Genomic DNA, 15,596 nt, shown 5'->3' with positions numbered 1-15,596 from the left:
TAGCAACGAGCTAGCGTGTAGGTTTCTGCCGTTAGCTTGCTAGCTAGTTAGCGTTGTTGTTTTCACTGAGGCGGCAGGGCACTATTTACAGCGACACACAGGGAGGAGGGAGCGGAAGCCGCTCTGATTGACATGGTCGGAGCCAATGACAGAGTTTGTAATAAGCGGGGAGCGGACATCCGGCAGCGACTGAAACAGTCGCTCCAATGCGGAGCAGCTGTAGAACAGGGGAGGGCTTATCCCAGTTGCCTGTTTCCGTGGCGCCAGACTCCCCTCACGGTAGGGAGGGGAGGCTGGTCAGCGAGACTAAGGTGCACCCAATCAGCCTAACGACCCCAGCACCAGGCTCCTTCCTGCAAGACAGTACCAGAGTAGGAGGGTCATCATAAAATAAGTCAAAAATCAAATGGGGGTTCAGGAGCTATTTGTTTTCTTCTTCCAGGTTAGGGGTCCTTGACGTGAAAATGTTTGATAACCACAGACTTAAGGCATGTACCGTAACCGGCACAAGGAACAGAAATTAAAATGGAAATCAAATGGAATTGAAAGGTTATAGCAGTGTTACAAAACAACATTATTTAAAAAGGTTGAATACAAAATAATTTTACACTACTTTATTATGATTTTTACATTCCCATATGAGACACCTCAACATTGCAATGCAAATTCTATGCTATGACAACCGGGAGTGTTTAGGCTTTCATTTGTCACTGTCAGTAATGCTAAATAGGATCATAACATCTGCATCCAAATGATCAGTTTACAAGTCAGACATAACCCTACACATCATGTTCAGTCAACGGTCAAATGTTGCTCAGTGTCACCATAATGCTATACATACTTTGAGACCTGAGGGCATCATCTGTAAACATAATTTTTAAAATCAGAAAGATATTTTGTCCTCATATCTCTCACTGGGTACAGTTGCCAGCCTGCTCTGTCTTAGTTCTGGTCATCGACAGGCCCTTTGATGGGTTGAAACTGCTGTGCTGGTTCCTAGACAGATATGAGCAACAGATGGGGGAGGCTTGGTTTAAAACACTGATGCAGGAAACAAAACCCTCACATGGATGATAATAAAACAGAGTGGACAGGTGTGAGCCCCATCCTCCTGCCCCACTCACTGACTCACTCACTCACTCACTCACTCACTCACTCACTCACTTTCCAGATTTATGTCCCATTTTCTCCCAAATTCCCCCTGCAGTCCTGGTCGTTGCTCAACCACCTCTGCTGATCTGGGGAGAGTTGTAGACTAGCACATACTTCCTCCGATACATGTGCAGTCGCCAGCCGCTTGTTTTCACCTGACACCAAGGAGTTTCACCGGCAGGACGGAGCACCTGGAATGATCACGCTATTCCCCCCAGTTCCCCTCCCCCCCAGAACAGGCACCCTGACTGACTAGAGGAGGCACTAGTGCAGCGACTAGGACTCATATTCCCACCCGCAGGCGCAGACACGGCCAATTGTGTCTGTAGGAACGTCTGACCAAGCCGGAAATACTGCTGCCAGGAATTGAACATGTGTCTATGCGGTGGTAGACGAGCGTTTTTACCTCTATAGACTACCCAGATGCCCACTCGCTCACTCGCTCGCTCACTCCCTCACTCACTCATTCACTCACTCACTCTCTCTCACACACACACACACACACACACACACACACACGTACGTCACTATCATTGTAGTCTCGCTGGCCAGCCTCCTCTCCCTTCCGTCCGAGGAGTCTGGCACGCAGATCTCCATAACTGGGATAAACCCTCCCCTGCTCTACTCTGCTCTCTCATTGGAGCGACTGTTTCGGTGGCAGCCGGATGTCCGCTCCAGGCTTATTACAATCTCTGTCATTGGCTCCGACCATGTCAATCAGAGCGGCTTCCGCTCCCTCCTCCCTGTGTGTCGCTGTAAATAGTGCCCTGCCGCCTCAGTGAAAACAGCAACGCTAACTAGCTAGCAACGCTAACTAGCTAGCAAGCTAACGGCAGAAACCTACACACTAGCTCGTTGCTACACGCTGAAAACGGCAAGTTGGATTGTTTGAAACTATTTTCCTTAGGCTTCAGACCATACAGTCTCTCTCCTCTGCCGCTAAGCGCCGCCCATCGCAATCCCACTAGACTCCTCGGACGGAAGGGAGAGGAGGCTGGCCAGCGAGACTACTATCATTGTGCCTATGCCTGGGAACAAAGAAGGGCTACTTGTAGAAGTACAGCAGCTGACACAGGCTCATAAGGTGAGAGTTTGTTGGAAAACAGGATGGCGTAGTTTCATAAGGAACTGGTTTTGCCAGCCGGCCCTGTGGATCACATTCCAGCAGGATGAGTGTGAAAACAAAGCAGTCAGAACATACCTGGCTAAACAGCAATCAGCACAAAGTGACAGCACCACGGCACATTGTCTCGGTGCGGGCGACGCTAATGACACAAGTTGTACAAATTGTCGCCAACTCCCTGACATGTGTTCTTTTATTTACAGCCAGACTCACTGTAGCCTAATCGGCAGTCATTTCAAATGTAGCTTGTAATAATGTGGTGCACTGTCATTTCAGTGGACTGAAGGATGTTTTCAAAATGAAAGAAGATACACACACACACACACACACACACACACACACACACACACACTCACACACACACACACACACACACACACACACACACACACACACACACACACACACACACACACACACACTCACACATACACAATGAGTTAATCTATGTGTTGAATTATCCAGACCATTTACTTAAGGGGGTCCGGGGACCCTTGAGGGGGTTGCAGGGGGTTTCCAGCAAAGAGGGTAATAATTTATTTTCACTAGAATTCCAACCATAAATAACACAATGTATGATTATTTTGGTCATGGGTTTCTTCACTTTCTGTAATAAAACATCTATTATACAACAGTTAGTTCGGGCCGAGCAATTTGATTGGACAAGAGGGATCCTAACCATGCTGATATTTCACGATAACATCACGGGCGCTTCACTGTGTGTATATCACTCCGCTTTGCAGCTGTTCTAAACGTTTCCTTGATTAAGGCTGCGTTCAAACAGCGCTCGCACCCAGCCACAACGATATCGATGGCCAAAACGCAAAACCTCCTATCTGAAAATATATGACTATATTATGTGTTAACAACACTGACCTATCTGAAAATATATTACTATATTATGTATTAACAACACTGACCTCCTATCTGAAAATATATGACTATATTATGTGTTAACAACACTGACTTATCTGAAAATATATTACTATATTATGTGTTAACAACACTGACCTCCAATCTGAAAATATATGACTATATTATGTGTTAACAACACTGACTTATCTGAAAATATATTACTATATTATGTGTTAATAACACTGACCTCCAATCTGAAAATATATGACTATATTATGTGTTAACAACACTGACCTCCTATCTGAAAATATATGACTATATTATGTGTTAACAACACTGACCTCCTATCTGAAAATATATTACTAAATTATGTGTTAACACATTGAATGCCAGCCATGTTTTCATTCCTGTAGGTAAGTTGTGCCAGGGGTGTTTTTGACGATTCTGGCTCATTTTAGCAACAGCCGAGGATTCTTTTCTGTTAAGAATTCATGAACACCAATCATCTAAAAATAACTAATAGAATGTGTGCTTTCTCTGTCTAAAAGAGTTAGTTTGCAGAGTTAGTAGTTATGTAGATATTAGCCGTTGAGTACAGCATGGTTTCAGCGTCTGGAAATTTATTCAGAGATAAATGGCTTTTTGTGAAACAGTCACTTTAACCATTCATTTTTGGCATCAGTAAGACCGTCAGACATTCTAAACAATAGTTTTGAACAGTAATTTCCTCCATAACAACAGGAAACACCCCTCTCATTCAAACTCCTCCCTCCGTGTGTCTTCTCCTCCTTCCTCCTGGCTGTACAGCGGGCGTGTCAGAAGCGCTTTTGCTGCTGCCTGCCTGTGTGCCTGCCTGTGTGCTTGCCTGCCTGCTTGCCTGCGTGCGGACGCTCCTTGTGCGAGTCAAGATGGGCCGGGGAATGCGTGGGCGATGGGCAGATGTTGATTCTGGCCTTTCTGAGGTGTTTCAAAGTGTGTTTCACCTATGATCTATTTTGCAAATCGCTCTCCGCTCTCTGTATGCTGCTGCCGGTGCGCGGCCGCTCTCAGGCAAGACAAGTGGATTACTGTAAAATCGCCACGGCATTTCCTTGAACGGCTTGGTCCCGCGGCAGTTTTTTCTTTGATTTCGGTCGTCTGGGGGAGCACTGTCAACACTTAGTGGGTCGGTAAAATAGATTATACACATTATCTTGCTCCAATAGTGATCTCGAAGATGTAAAAGTTGTTGATTGATGTCCCAGCGTCAAAAAAAAAAAAATGTTTATGTAAGACGAGTAAACTCGGCTCTGGCACTTAAGCGTTGGATTATGTAAGACGAATTATTTCGGCTATGGCACTTAAGGTGTTAACAACACTGACCTCCTATCTGAAAATATATGACTATATTATGTGTTAACAACACTGACCTCCTATCTGAAAATATATTACTATATTATGTGTTAACAACACTGACCTCCTATCTGAAAATATATGACTATATCATGTGTTAACAACACTGACCTCCTATCTGAAAATATATTATTATATAATGTTTTAACAACACTGACCTCCTATCTGAAAATATATGACTATATTATGTGTTAATAACACTGACCTCCTATCTGAAAATATATGACTATATTATGTGTTAACAACACTGACCTCCTATCTGAAAATATATTATTATATAATGTGTTAACAACACTGACCTCCTATCTGAAAATATATTACTATATCATGTGTTAACAACACTGACCTCCTATCTGAAAATATATGACTATATTATGTGTTAACAACACTGACCTCCTATCTGAAAATATATTACTAAATTATGTGTTAACAACACTGACCTCCTATCTGAAAATATATGACTATATAATGTGTTAACAACACTGACCTCCTATCTGAAAATATATTACTATATTATGTGTTAACAACACTGACCTCCTATCTGAAAATATATGACTATATCATGTGTTAACAACACTGACCTCCTATCTGAAAATATATTATTATATAATGTTTTAACAACACTGACCTCCTATCTGAAAATATATGACTATATTATGTGTTAATAACACTGACCTCCTATCTGAAAATATATGACTATATTATGTGTTAACAACACTGACCTCCTATCTGAAAATATATTATTATATAATGTGTTAACAACACTGACCTCCTATCTGAAAATATATTACTATATCATGTGTTAACAACACTGACCTCCTATCTGAAAATATATGACTATATTATGTGTTAACAACACTGACCTCCTATCTGAAAATATATTACTATATCATGTGTTAACAACACTGACCTCCTATCTGAAAATATATGACTATATTATGTGTTAACAACACTGACCTCCTATCTGAAAATATATTACTATATAATGTTTTAACAACACTGACCTCCTATCTGAAAATATATTACTATATCATGTGTTAACAACACTGACCTCCTATCTGAAAATATATTACTATATTATGTGTTAACAACACTGACCTCCTATCTGAAAATATATTATTATATAATGTTTTAACAACACTGACCTCCTATCTGAAAATATATTACTATATTATGTGTTAACAACACTGACCTCCTATCTGAAAATATATTACTATATTATGTGTTAACAACACTGACCTCCTATCTGAAAATATATTACTAAATTATGTTTTAACAACACTGACCTCCTATCTGAAAATATATTACTATATTATGTGTTAACAACACTGACCTCCTATCTGAAAATATATGACTATATTATGTGTTAACAACACTGACCTCCTATCTGAAAATATATTACTATATTATGTGTTAACAACACTGACCTCCTATCTGAAAATATATTACTATATTATGTGTTAACAACACTGACCTCCTATCTGAAAATATATTACTATATTATGTGTTAACAACACTGACCTCCTATCTGAAAATATATTACTATATAATGTTTTAACAACACTGACCTCCTATCTGAAAATATATTACTATATCATGTGTTAACAACACTGACCTCCTATCTGAAAATATATTACTATATAATGTTTTAACAACACTGACCTCCTATCTGAAAATATATTACTATATTATGTGTTAACAACACTGACCTCCTATCTGAAAATATATGACTATATTATGTGTTAACAACACTGACCTCCTATCTGAAAATATATTACTATATCATGTGTTAACAACACTGACCTCCTATCTGAAAATATATTACTATATTATGTATTAACAACACTGACCTCCTATCTGAAAATATATTACTATATAATGTTTTAACAACACTGACCTCCTATCTGAAAATATATGACTATATTATGTGTTAACAACACTGACCTCCTATCTGAAAATATATTACTATATTATGTGTTAACAACACTGACCTCCTATCTGAAAATATATTACTATATAATGTTTTAACAACACTGACCTCCTATCTGAAAATATATGACTATATTATGTGTTAACAACACTGACCTCCTATCTGAAAATATATTACTATATTATGTATTAACAACACTGACCTCCTATCTGAAAATATATTACTATATAATGTTTTAACAACACTGACCTCCTATCTGAAAATATATTACTATATTATGTGTTAACAACACTGACCTCCTATCTGAAAATATATTACTATATTATGTGTTAACAACACTGACCTCCTATCTGAAAATATATTACTATATAATGTTTTAACAACACTGACCTCCTATCGCAAATGCAGATAGCTGTTATGTAGCTTAGCTTGATATACACTGATGATATTTATCTGTTTCAGAGAATATAGACGATTGATTTGAATTCAATGGCCGCCCGTACGGAATAATGTCATATACAGTATGGATTGCAAGCAGCAGCAGGGAATACCTATGTGACGGACAGCAAACAGAGCAGGCTGTGCCACACCGGCAGCACAGAGGTATGTTAGATCGCTCTTATCTCGTTCTCTCTCTCATATAATAAGCATATATGACCCGCTGTGTGTCCGGAAATAAGCTATTTACAAGATATAAATACAGGCATTTCACATGCCCTGTTTTCCTCATTTTGAGGTCGCAGTTCAAGCTGATTATCGTTTCTGCTGATGCTAATCAAACCGAAGTTGTCAGGGTGACTTAAACATCATATTTAAGGAAATAAGGTCCAGGTTGTAAAAAACCTGAATTTTCCTTTAATTATGAATGGTAAACTGAAATCATCTGTGTTAACCTCAAAGTAGCTAACGTTAGCTTAGCTAGCTACGCTTCCAGTCGGGAAACTGCAGGCAGGAAGTTTATCTGTTGTTGCTTGCTTGGCAATACTTGGTAGTGCAATCCTGGGGGAAATGTTTTTGTTGGTGGAGGCGAATACCATACAGAAATCAGAAATCATCTGTTTACATAAATTACTTGAAAGAATGCTATTATTACTTGATGAATAGCTTTGTTTATGCGGTACAACTGTTGTATAAAAGCAATATCACACTCGCGGTTATGATGTTGTTGTCTAATATATCGTCATGGCTACGACCGAATCACAGCTGTGACGATATTAGAGTATAACATCACTCCCTCTCATGGGAAAACCCTCCCACTCTCATGGCCCTGTCTTGCAGGAGCCTGGTGTTGGAGTCAGGCTGATTGGGTTTACCTGGGCTCCTTGCACTCATTGGGCTTAAGACCTTCAGACAATTCAGTCTCTCTCTCTCTCCTCACCGATGCACCGTTTGTTCTGTTTGTTTAATGTTCATTTGTTTAATGTTGTTTGTGTTGTCTACGTATTTCCCCTCAGATTGATTTCCCCTTAAGGTAATAATTTATTGATTTATTTTACTTTTACTTTGGTGTATGACTCCCCTCATATGTTACAACCCGGCTCAAGGAAGTAACAAATGAGGGGAGGCACCCAGCAAAGTAAGAGTTAAAACAAAGGGAACATAACTAGACAACACAAACTACATTCAACAAATGAACAGAACAGTACTAGTGTACTTTTTAAAATCAGTTCACACAACTTTAACACTACATACATATATTATACATGGGACCCTTTAGCTACTTTGCTCTCACTCACAGTGTCACAATATATAAGCGATATGATGTACAGTTTTTGACATATTAATGTTTGTTAGGCACAGCTTTTCAGCTTCATTTCATACTAGTTAACTGCCGCAGTGGCACCCGGAAGTGCTTTCTTGTTGTCGTGATGTTGTGCTGATTCGTCCTATTGAGTGCCCAAGTCAGGCCCTCTTGCCTGAGCTCGGCATGGGGCCTAAAAATGGGCCCATTCATTTTCCCATTTACATTTCTTAAAATCCTTCTAAAAAGAGTTGTGCTGTCATTCAGCTGTATTCAGAATCACGAGAACATTACACTTGTGTATTCAGAATCACGAGAACATTACACTCGTGTATTCAGAATCACGAGAACATTACACTCGGACCAAAACAAAATAAATGGCGCGTTGGGTTTAAGAAACGTCTATGGGAAAATGAATGGGGAGTGAACTCTTAGGTTCCATGCTGAACCTGGAAGAGGCCGTGACTTCGGCACTCTAAAGCCACATACATATACACACTCATTACCCTCGAGTCAACTTCAAGCACATGCTGAGGTTACCACAGAAAGGTCTCTTAAGCACGGCCTAGAGGCTAAAAGCTTGTTGCTAACCACAGCCTACAGAGACATCAGACTTCTTTCTATGCATAGAAACAGAAAGCAGCATGTGAGCTCACACGCCAGGCCGTCCAGATCCAATCAAACTCTCTCTCACACGCCAGGCCGTCCAGATCCAATCAAACTCTCTCTTTGTTTGTCAAACACATACATTTTCCTGCATGCTTCCTGTTGCCCCCCGTTAATTGTTTGAAGCATTGGCTCTCGACTCACTTCCTGTTTTACACAGTAACACTAGATCTGTAACCATCCAGCATTTCCTCTGCCCTCCATGAAGACGCTGTAGAAAATGATGGCCATGTGACGTGTCTGTCCTACAGTAGGAGCAGTGTTTCAGTAGGCTGGCCACTCAGTCACAGCTGCCTTGCTCATGATAAGAGATAGAAAGACAACTGTTCTCTCTCTCTGCATGATGGCTGATAATAAGTGCTTTGTTATTAGCCAAGACGGATCAAATGACTCAATCAGAATTAAATTAATGCACTACTAACAAACATCTCCAAAATGTCCATCCTAACAAGTCAGTCCTAAAATGGTCATTTTCTTAGAACAAGTGAAGAAATCTGCCAATAGGGTTAGATCATTTAACTTGCTTCCAATGCAAATTGACTTGTTTCAGGAAGTTTGTCAACTCAAATGTCATTTTCTTGATAGTAGTGCAGTGATCTGTCTTATTCTGACTTGTTTCAACATTTTGGAGCTTAGTATATGATAGTAGTACAGTGATCTGTCTTATTCTGACTTGTTTCAACATTTTGGAGCTTAGTATGATAGTAGTACAGTGATCTGTCTTATTCTGAGTTGATTCAACATTTTGGAGCTTAGTAGTAGTGCAGTGATCTGTCTCATTCTGACTTGTTTCAACATTTTGGAGCTTAGTATATGATAGTAGTGCAGTGATCTGTCTTATTCTGACTTGTTTCAACATTTTGGAGCTTAGTATGATAGTAGTGCAGTGATCTGTCTTATTCTGACTTGTTTCAACATTTTGGAGCTTAGTATATGATAGTAGTGCAGTGATCTGTCTTATTCTGACTTGTTTCAACATTTTGGAGCTTAGTATGATAGTAGTGCAGCGATCTGTCTTATTCTGACTTGTTTCAACATTTTGGAGCTTAGTATGATAGTAGTGCAGTGATCTGTCTTATTCTGACTTGTTTCAACATTTTGGAGCTTAGTATGATAGTAGTGCAGTGATCTGTCTTATTCTGACTTGTTTCAACATTTTGGAGCTTAGTATGATAGTAGTGCAGTGATCTGTCTTATTCTGACTTGTTTCAACATTTTGGAGCTTAGTATGATAGTAGTGCAGTGATCTGTCTTATTCTGACTTGTTTCAACATTTTGGAGCTTAGTATGATAGTAGTGCAGTGATCTGTCTTATTCTGACTTGTTTCAACATTTTGGAGCTTAGTATATGATAGTAGTGCAGTGATCTGTCTTATTCTGACTTGTTTCAACATTTTGGAGCTTAGTATATGATAGTAGTGCAGTGATCTGTCTTATTCTGACTTGTTTCAACATTTTGGAGCTTAGTATATGATAGTAGTGCAGTGATCTGTCTTATTCTGACTTGTTTCAACATTTTGGAGCTTAGTATATGATAGTAGTGCAGTGATCTGTCTTATTCTGACTTGTTTCAACATTTTGGAGCTTAGTATGATAGTAGTGCAGTGATCTGTCTTATTCTGACTTGTTTCAACATTTTGGAGCTTAGTATGATAGTAGTGCAGTGATTTGTCTTATTCTGACTTGTTTCAACATTTTGGAGCTTAGTATGATAGTAGTGCAGTGATCTGTCTTATTCTGACTTGTTTCAACATTTTGGAGCTTAGTATGATAGTAGTGCAGTGATCTGTCTTATTCTGACTTGTTTCAACATTTTGGAGCTTAGTATGATAGTAGTGCAGTGATCTGTCTTAGTCTGACTTGTTTCAACATTTTGGAGCTTAGTATATGATAGTAGTACAGTGATCTGTCTTATTCGGACTTGTTTCAACATTTTGGAGCTTAGTATATGATAGTAGTGCAGTGATCTGTCTTATTCTGACTTGTTTCAACATTTTGGAGCTTAGTATGATAGTAGTGCAGTGATCTGTCTTATTCTGACTTGTTTCAACATTTTGGAGCTTAGTATGATAGTAGTGCAGTGATCTGTCTTATTCTGACTTGTTTCAACATTTTGGAGCTTAGTATATGATAGTAGTGCAGTGATCTGTCTTATTCTGACTTGTTTCAACATTTTGGAGCTTAGTATGATAGTAGTGCAGTGATCTGTCTTATTCTGACTTGTTTCAACATTTTGGAGCTTAGTATGATAGTAGTGCAGTGATCTGTCTTATTCTGACTTGTTTCAACATTTTGGAGCTTAGTATGATAGTAGTGCAGTGATCTGTCTTATTCTGACTTGTTTCAACATTTTGGAGCTTAGTATGATAGTAGTGCAGTGATCTGTCTTATTCTGACTTGTTTCAACATTTTGGAGCTTAGTATGATAGTAGTGCAGTGATCTGTCTTATTCTGACTTGTTTCAACATTTTGGAGCTTAGTATGATAGTAGTGCAGTGATCTGTCTTATTCTGACTTGTTTCAACATTTTGGAGCTTAGTATGATAGTAGTGCAGTGATCTGTCTTATTCTGACTTGTTTCAACATTTTGGAGCTTAGTATGATAGTAGTGCAGTGATTTGTCTTATTCTGACTTGTTTCAACATTTTGGAGCTTAGTATGATAGTAGTGCAGTGATCTGTCTTATTCTGACTTGTTTCAACATTTTGGAGCTTAGTATGATAGTAGTGCAGTGATCTGTCTTATTCTGACTTGTTTCAACATTTTGGAGCTTAGTATGATAGTAGTGCAGTGATCTGTCTTAGTCTGACTTGTTTCAACATTTTGGAGCTTAGTATATGATAGTAGTACAGTGATCTGTCTTATTCGGACTTGTTTCAACATTTTGGAGCTTAGTATATGATAGTAGTGCAGTGATCTGTCTTATTCTGACTTGTTTCAACATTTTGGAGCTTAGTATGATAGTAGTGCAGTGATCTGTCTTATTCTGACTTGTTTCAACATTTTGGAGCTTAGTATGATAGTAGTGCAGTGATCTGTCTTAGTCTGACTTGTTTCAACATTTTGGAGCTTAGTATATGATAGTAGTACAGTGATCTGTCTTATTCGGACTTGTTTCAACATTTTGGAGCTTAGTATGATAGTAGTACAGTGATCTGTCTTAGTCTGACTTGTTTCAACATTTTGGAGCTTAGTATGATAGTAGTGCAGTGATCTGTCTTAGTCTGACTTGTTTCAACATTTTGGAGCTTAGTATATGATAGTAGTACAGTGATCTGTCTTATTCGGACTTGTTTCAACATTTTGGAGCTTAGTAGTACAGTGATCTGTCTTAGTCTGACTTGTTTCAACATTTTGGAGCTTAGTATAATTCCAGAAACAAGTGAAGCAATTGGAATAATCTCACCCCATTGGCAGAACTGTTCTCTTGAAAGCTGAGCTGACTGAGGCTAAATGACTTGTTAAGATGGACGTTTTTTCACAGCCAGTCTGTGAAGTCATGTCTCATGTGTTCACACTGTATATTGGTACCTTGTTGTTTGACCTTTCTGTACAATGTCAAAATAGAGCTAATTGTATGTCAGAGTCATTACATCACACATTTCGCACACACAGGGACTCGCTACCAATGGAGAGAAAATGCAGACAGGCAAGATTCTGCGGTAGGCGTCAAACCAGTTTCAGAACAGACTCACAGCCTCCTGAGTTCTTGATTGGTTTGTTTGTGGATATCTGTATTATATGTTTACTGTACAGCTCTTCCTCAAAATGAGATCTGCCCAGAGCACAGACCTCTCCTGACAACTCCATTTACCCTTCATATTGCTGGTGCAATTTCCTCATCATCTCTATGTTTTCATCTGCCATCTACGTTCTGTCAAACATACATTCCACACATGAGCAGCATCTCTGGCCCAGTGACGTTCTTTCCTCTCCACTGCTGTAGACTGTAGACTTCCAGTCCTACCATACCTCTCCACTGCTGTAGGCTGTAGACTTCCAGTCCTACCATACCTCTCCACTGCTGTGTAGACTGTGGACTTCCAGTCCTACCATACCTCTCCACTGCTGTAGGCTGTAGACTTCCAGTCCTACCATACCACTGACAACAAAATGATCTAAGTCAGAGCCTGAAAGCAAAACAGGTGTGTGGGTGTGCACGCACACGCACGCACGCACGCACACACACTTCCAAACACTTCACATTGACCATGACAAACAAGAAATATTGGACACCATATAACTGCTATGATGCCGACCATAATAACACTTGTTGAACACTATTATATACATGTTATAATAAATTCAGCTCAGGGTAATACATCTTACGATGATGCCTGCTTTATTATGTTTCAGGTCTTGTGGCTGGTATGACTTCACTGTACTGTCTGTCAGTGTGATATTAAGAACACTGATGAATTGAGGAATTCAAACACAACTTCATGTTAGTGTGAAGCATGAATTTGTTTCTATCAATGCCATCAAGGTCTTCTTCCAGGTCTCAATCTCTGTCAAATGAGGGGCACAGCAATTTAGCGACGCAGGTTTTGCTTGCCTTTCTGGAAACTTTCCACTTGCCAAATTGAGTTCAGATAAACCAAGAATCTCGTTTCAACGTGCCCATATTAGTGCACACTGCACAAGTGTTGACGTGTTGGTGACAGGAAGCCAAAACTCAAGCTACCGCTGCAACAGGATGTGGAGAGGCATAGGATGTGTCTGTCACACAGCTCAACCACACATGCTTTTACAGCTCAACTTCATCCTGGACTGTAACTCCACCAACTCATCCACATCTTGACTGAAAAGCACCGAGAATGAATAGCTTTAAAGGGGCCAGATGAGTCTTTGTCAAATACTTTGTTTAAAAGTGTGAGGGATGATATGGCCGAGACTTACGCCAAGTACATGTATATACAGCGAGAAGACAAGATAATGCTTTTTAAATGTTTAAAACATATCTCGTGGGTCTTTAAAACAAGGTTATGAATTATTTCAAAAACAAACCTCAAACCCAGCCTCTGTGTCTCTCCCCTCATTAACTATACACTTGTTTTGAGGGGGCGGGACCTCTGATAAGATGATCTGTTAGTGGATGATAGATCCATTTTTGGGGCAGTAGATGACTGTTTTCTGGACCCCCCCCCCCCCCCCCCCCCCCATTCTACACAGCTATGCTACAGACAACAAGGTTTGTCTTTCACATTGTAGGGGCCTCACTGGAAGCAGGCAAATTAAATGAGTGTTACATTGTGATGTCACAACATCACAGAAGTCAAAACGGCTCGTTTTCCAGCCATTTTTTTGTCTGCCATGGCTTTATCTGGGGACCATGTGTTTTGAGACTACCATGTTTATATAGCACACCCAATTCCTTTATAGACAGTTTCAATTCAACATAAACTTTCGAAATTGAACCCCCAGCTCACTTCCTGTTGTAGTGTTTGCTAGTACAATAGGAGAGGACTGACAGGACTGATAGTTCCGTGAAAACTGTCTATACATCAAAGAAGCAAGAAAATCTTGTTTTATATGAAATGGGACATTTAAAAAGTAAAGTGGTGGACGCTGATGGGTTGGAGCAGCTTACCCGTCTTTGGCTTTGCTCTCTTGGACTCAGTGTTCCCCACGTCTTTCTCCAGCTTCTCCTCCCGCTCCTTCCAGCGCCGCACCTGCTCCTGACGCATCTTCAGGAACAGGGTCTTCTTCTGGTCCTCGTTCAGCGCGTTCAGCACATCAGGGTCAATGTACATGTCCTTAAGAATCTGCTGCAGCATGTTGGTGGCTGGATGGCGGCTCCACTAGCTGCCCCCTGGCCAAGCTTCTTGAGGTGGATAGTTGAAATTGTATAGTCCAATGTCATCAGAGGGAGACATTCACCACTTCTTTCTCCATAAAACCACTCGGACTGGCACACATGCATACACTGCTCTTCAGCAGTCAAGGCCAGGCACCATCCTCACACACATACACTCATGCCCTCACATACACATTACTCACACACAAACATACACACACATATGTATAAAATCCAGTTTCCTCTGTGTTGTACTGGTTTCCTCCTCCCTCCTTACATGTCAGTTTCCTTGGGCTGTGGAGGCCATCACCGCCGGAACACTGCCAAGAAAAAACACAACATAAAGAATTTGAAGTTCCCAAAACATTCCACTTCTCTCTCAAATACACAAAGTTGGATTGTCCTAGGCTATATGTTCTTTCAGCCCTTTCTTACATGTATAAAGTGTATTTTCCAGTCTTTCCTCTTGCAATTCTTTTCCGGGTGGTCGGTTGTCTTGTTCCTCCCTTTAAGAGTACGGAAGAGCCCAATCCCTCTCTTGCTAAACTGTCAGTGTACATAGAGAATGGGAGGAGATTCCAAAGGAATGGAACTGTTTCTGTCATCATCAGTGGGCCACCTCCCTCCCTCCCTCCCTGCCTAACTCCCTCCCTCCTTCTCCTCCACACACACATCCCTGCACCCAACCCCCCCCACCCCCCCGCCCCCTCCCCCTGCTAAGACTCCCATGAGATAGCTGCTCCATTTTAACATTGTCATTTGCTGCTGCTTGTAACAAATCAACAGGGTCACTCACAGCCCAGGACAGCATGAACCAAGGGGGACTGAAATGGACTCCTCCAATCACAGTGGGTAGCCTAACAATGGCGACCCCATAAGCAGCCACTTGGAGGGCAAAGAAAAGGTTTGTGTGAGACACCGGTGGAAGACATTGGGTTCT

The 15,596-nt window shown here is 40.2% G+C and overlaps 1 protein-coding gene across 3 annotated transcripts in view; it reads right to left on the bottom strand.

Annotated features, from left to right (window-relative positions):
* Positions 1 to 15,596, bottom strand: part of LOC310780861 (uncharacterized protein) — a 40,922-nt gene that overhangs the window by 25,141 nt on the left and 185 nt on the right. For 2 of the 3 annotated variants that reach the window (XM_083641367.1, XM_083641369.1), the window contains exons 1-2: positions 15,092 to 15,218; positions 14,450 to 14,976 (exon numbers count right to left, since the gene is read on the bottom strand). In XM_083641367.1, coding sequence (XP_083497493.1) covers positions 14,450 to 14,636 — 187 coding nt within the window. In that variant the 5' untranslated portion in view covers positions 14,637 to 14,976; positions 15,092 to 15,218. Of the gene's footprint in view, positions 1 to 14,449; positions 14,977 to 15,091; positions 15,219 to 15,596 lie in introns of those variants that run through there. The other variant, XM_083641368.1, reaches the window with a different exon arrangement.

Source organism: Poromitra crassiceps, assembly GCF_964638095.1.
Source record: "Poromitra crassiceps genome assembly, chromosome: 1".
Taxonomy (NCBI): Eukaryota; Metazoa; Chordata; class Actinopteri; order Beryciformes; family Melamphaidae; genus Poromitra; species Poromitra crassiceps.
This window is presented reverse-complemented; position numbering and strand designations above follow the sequence as displayed.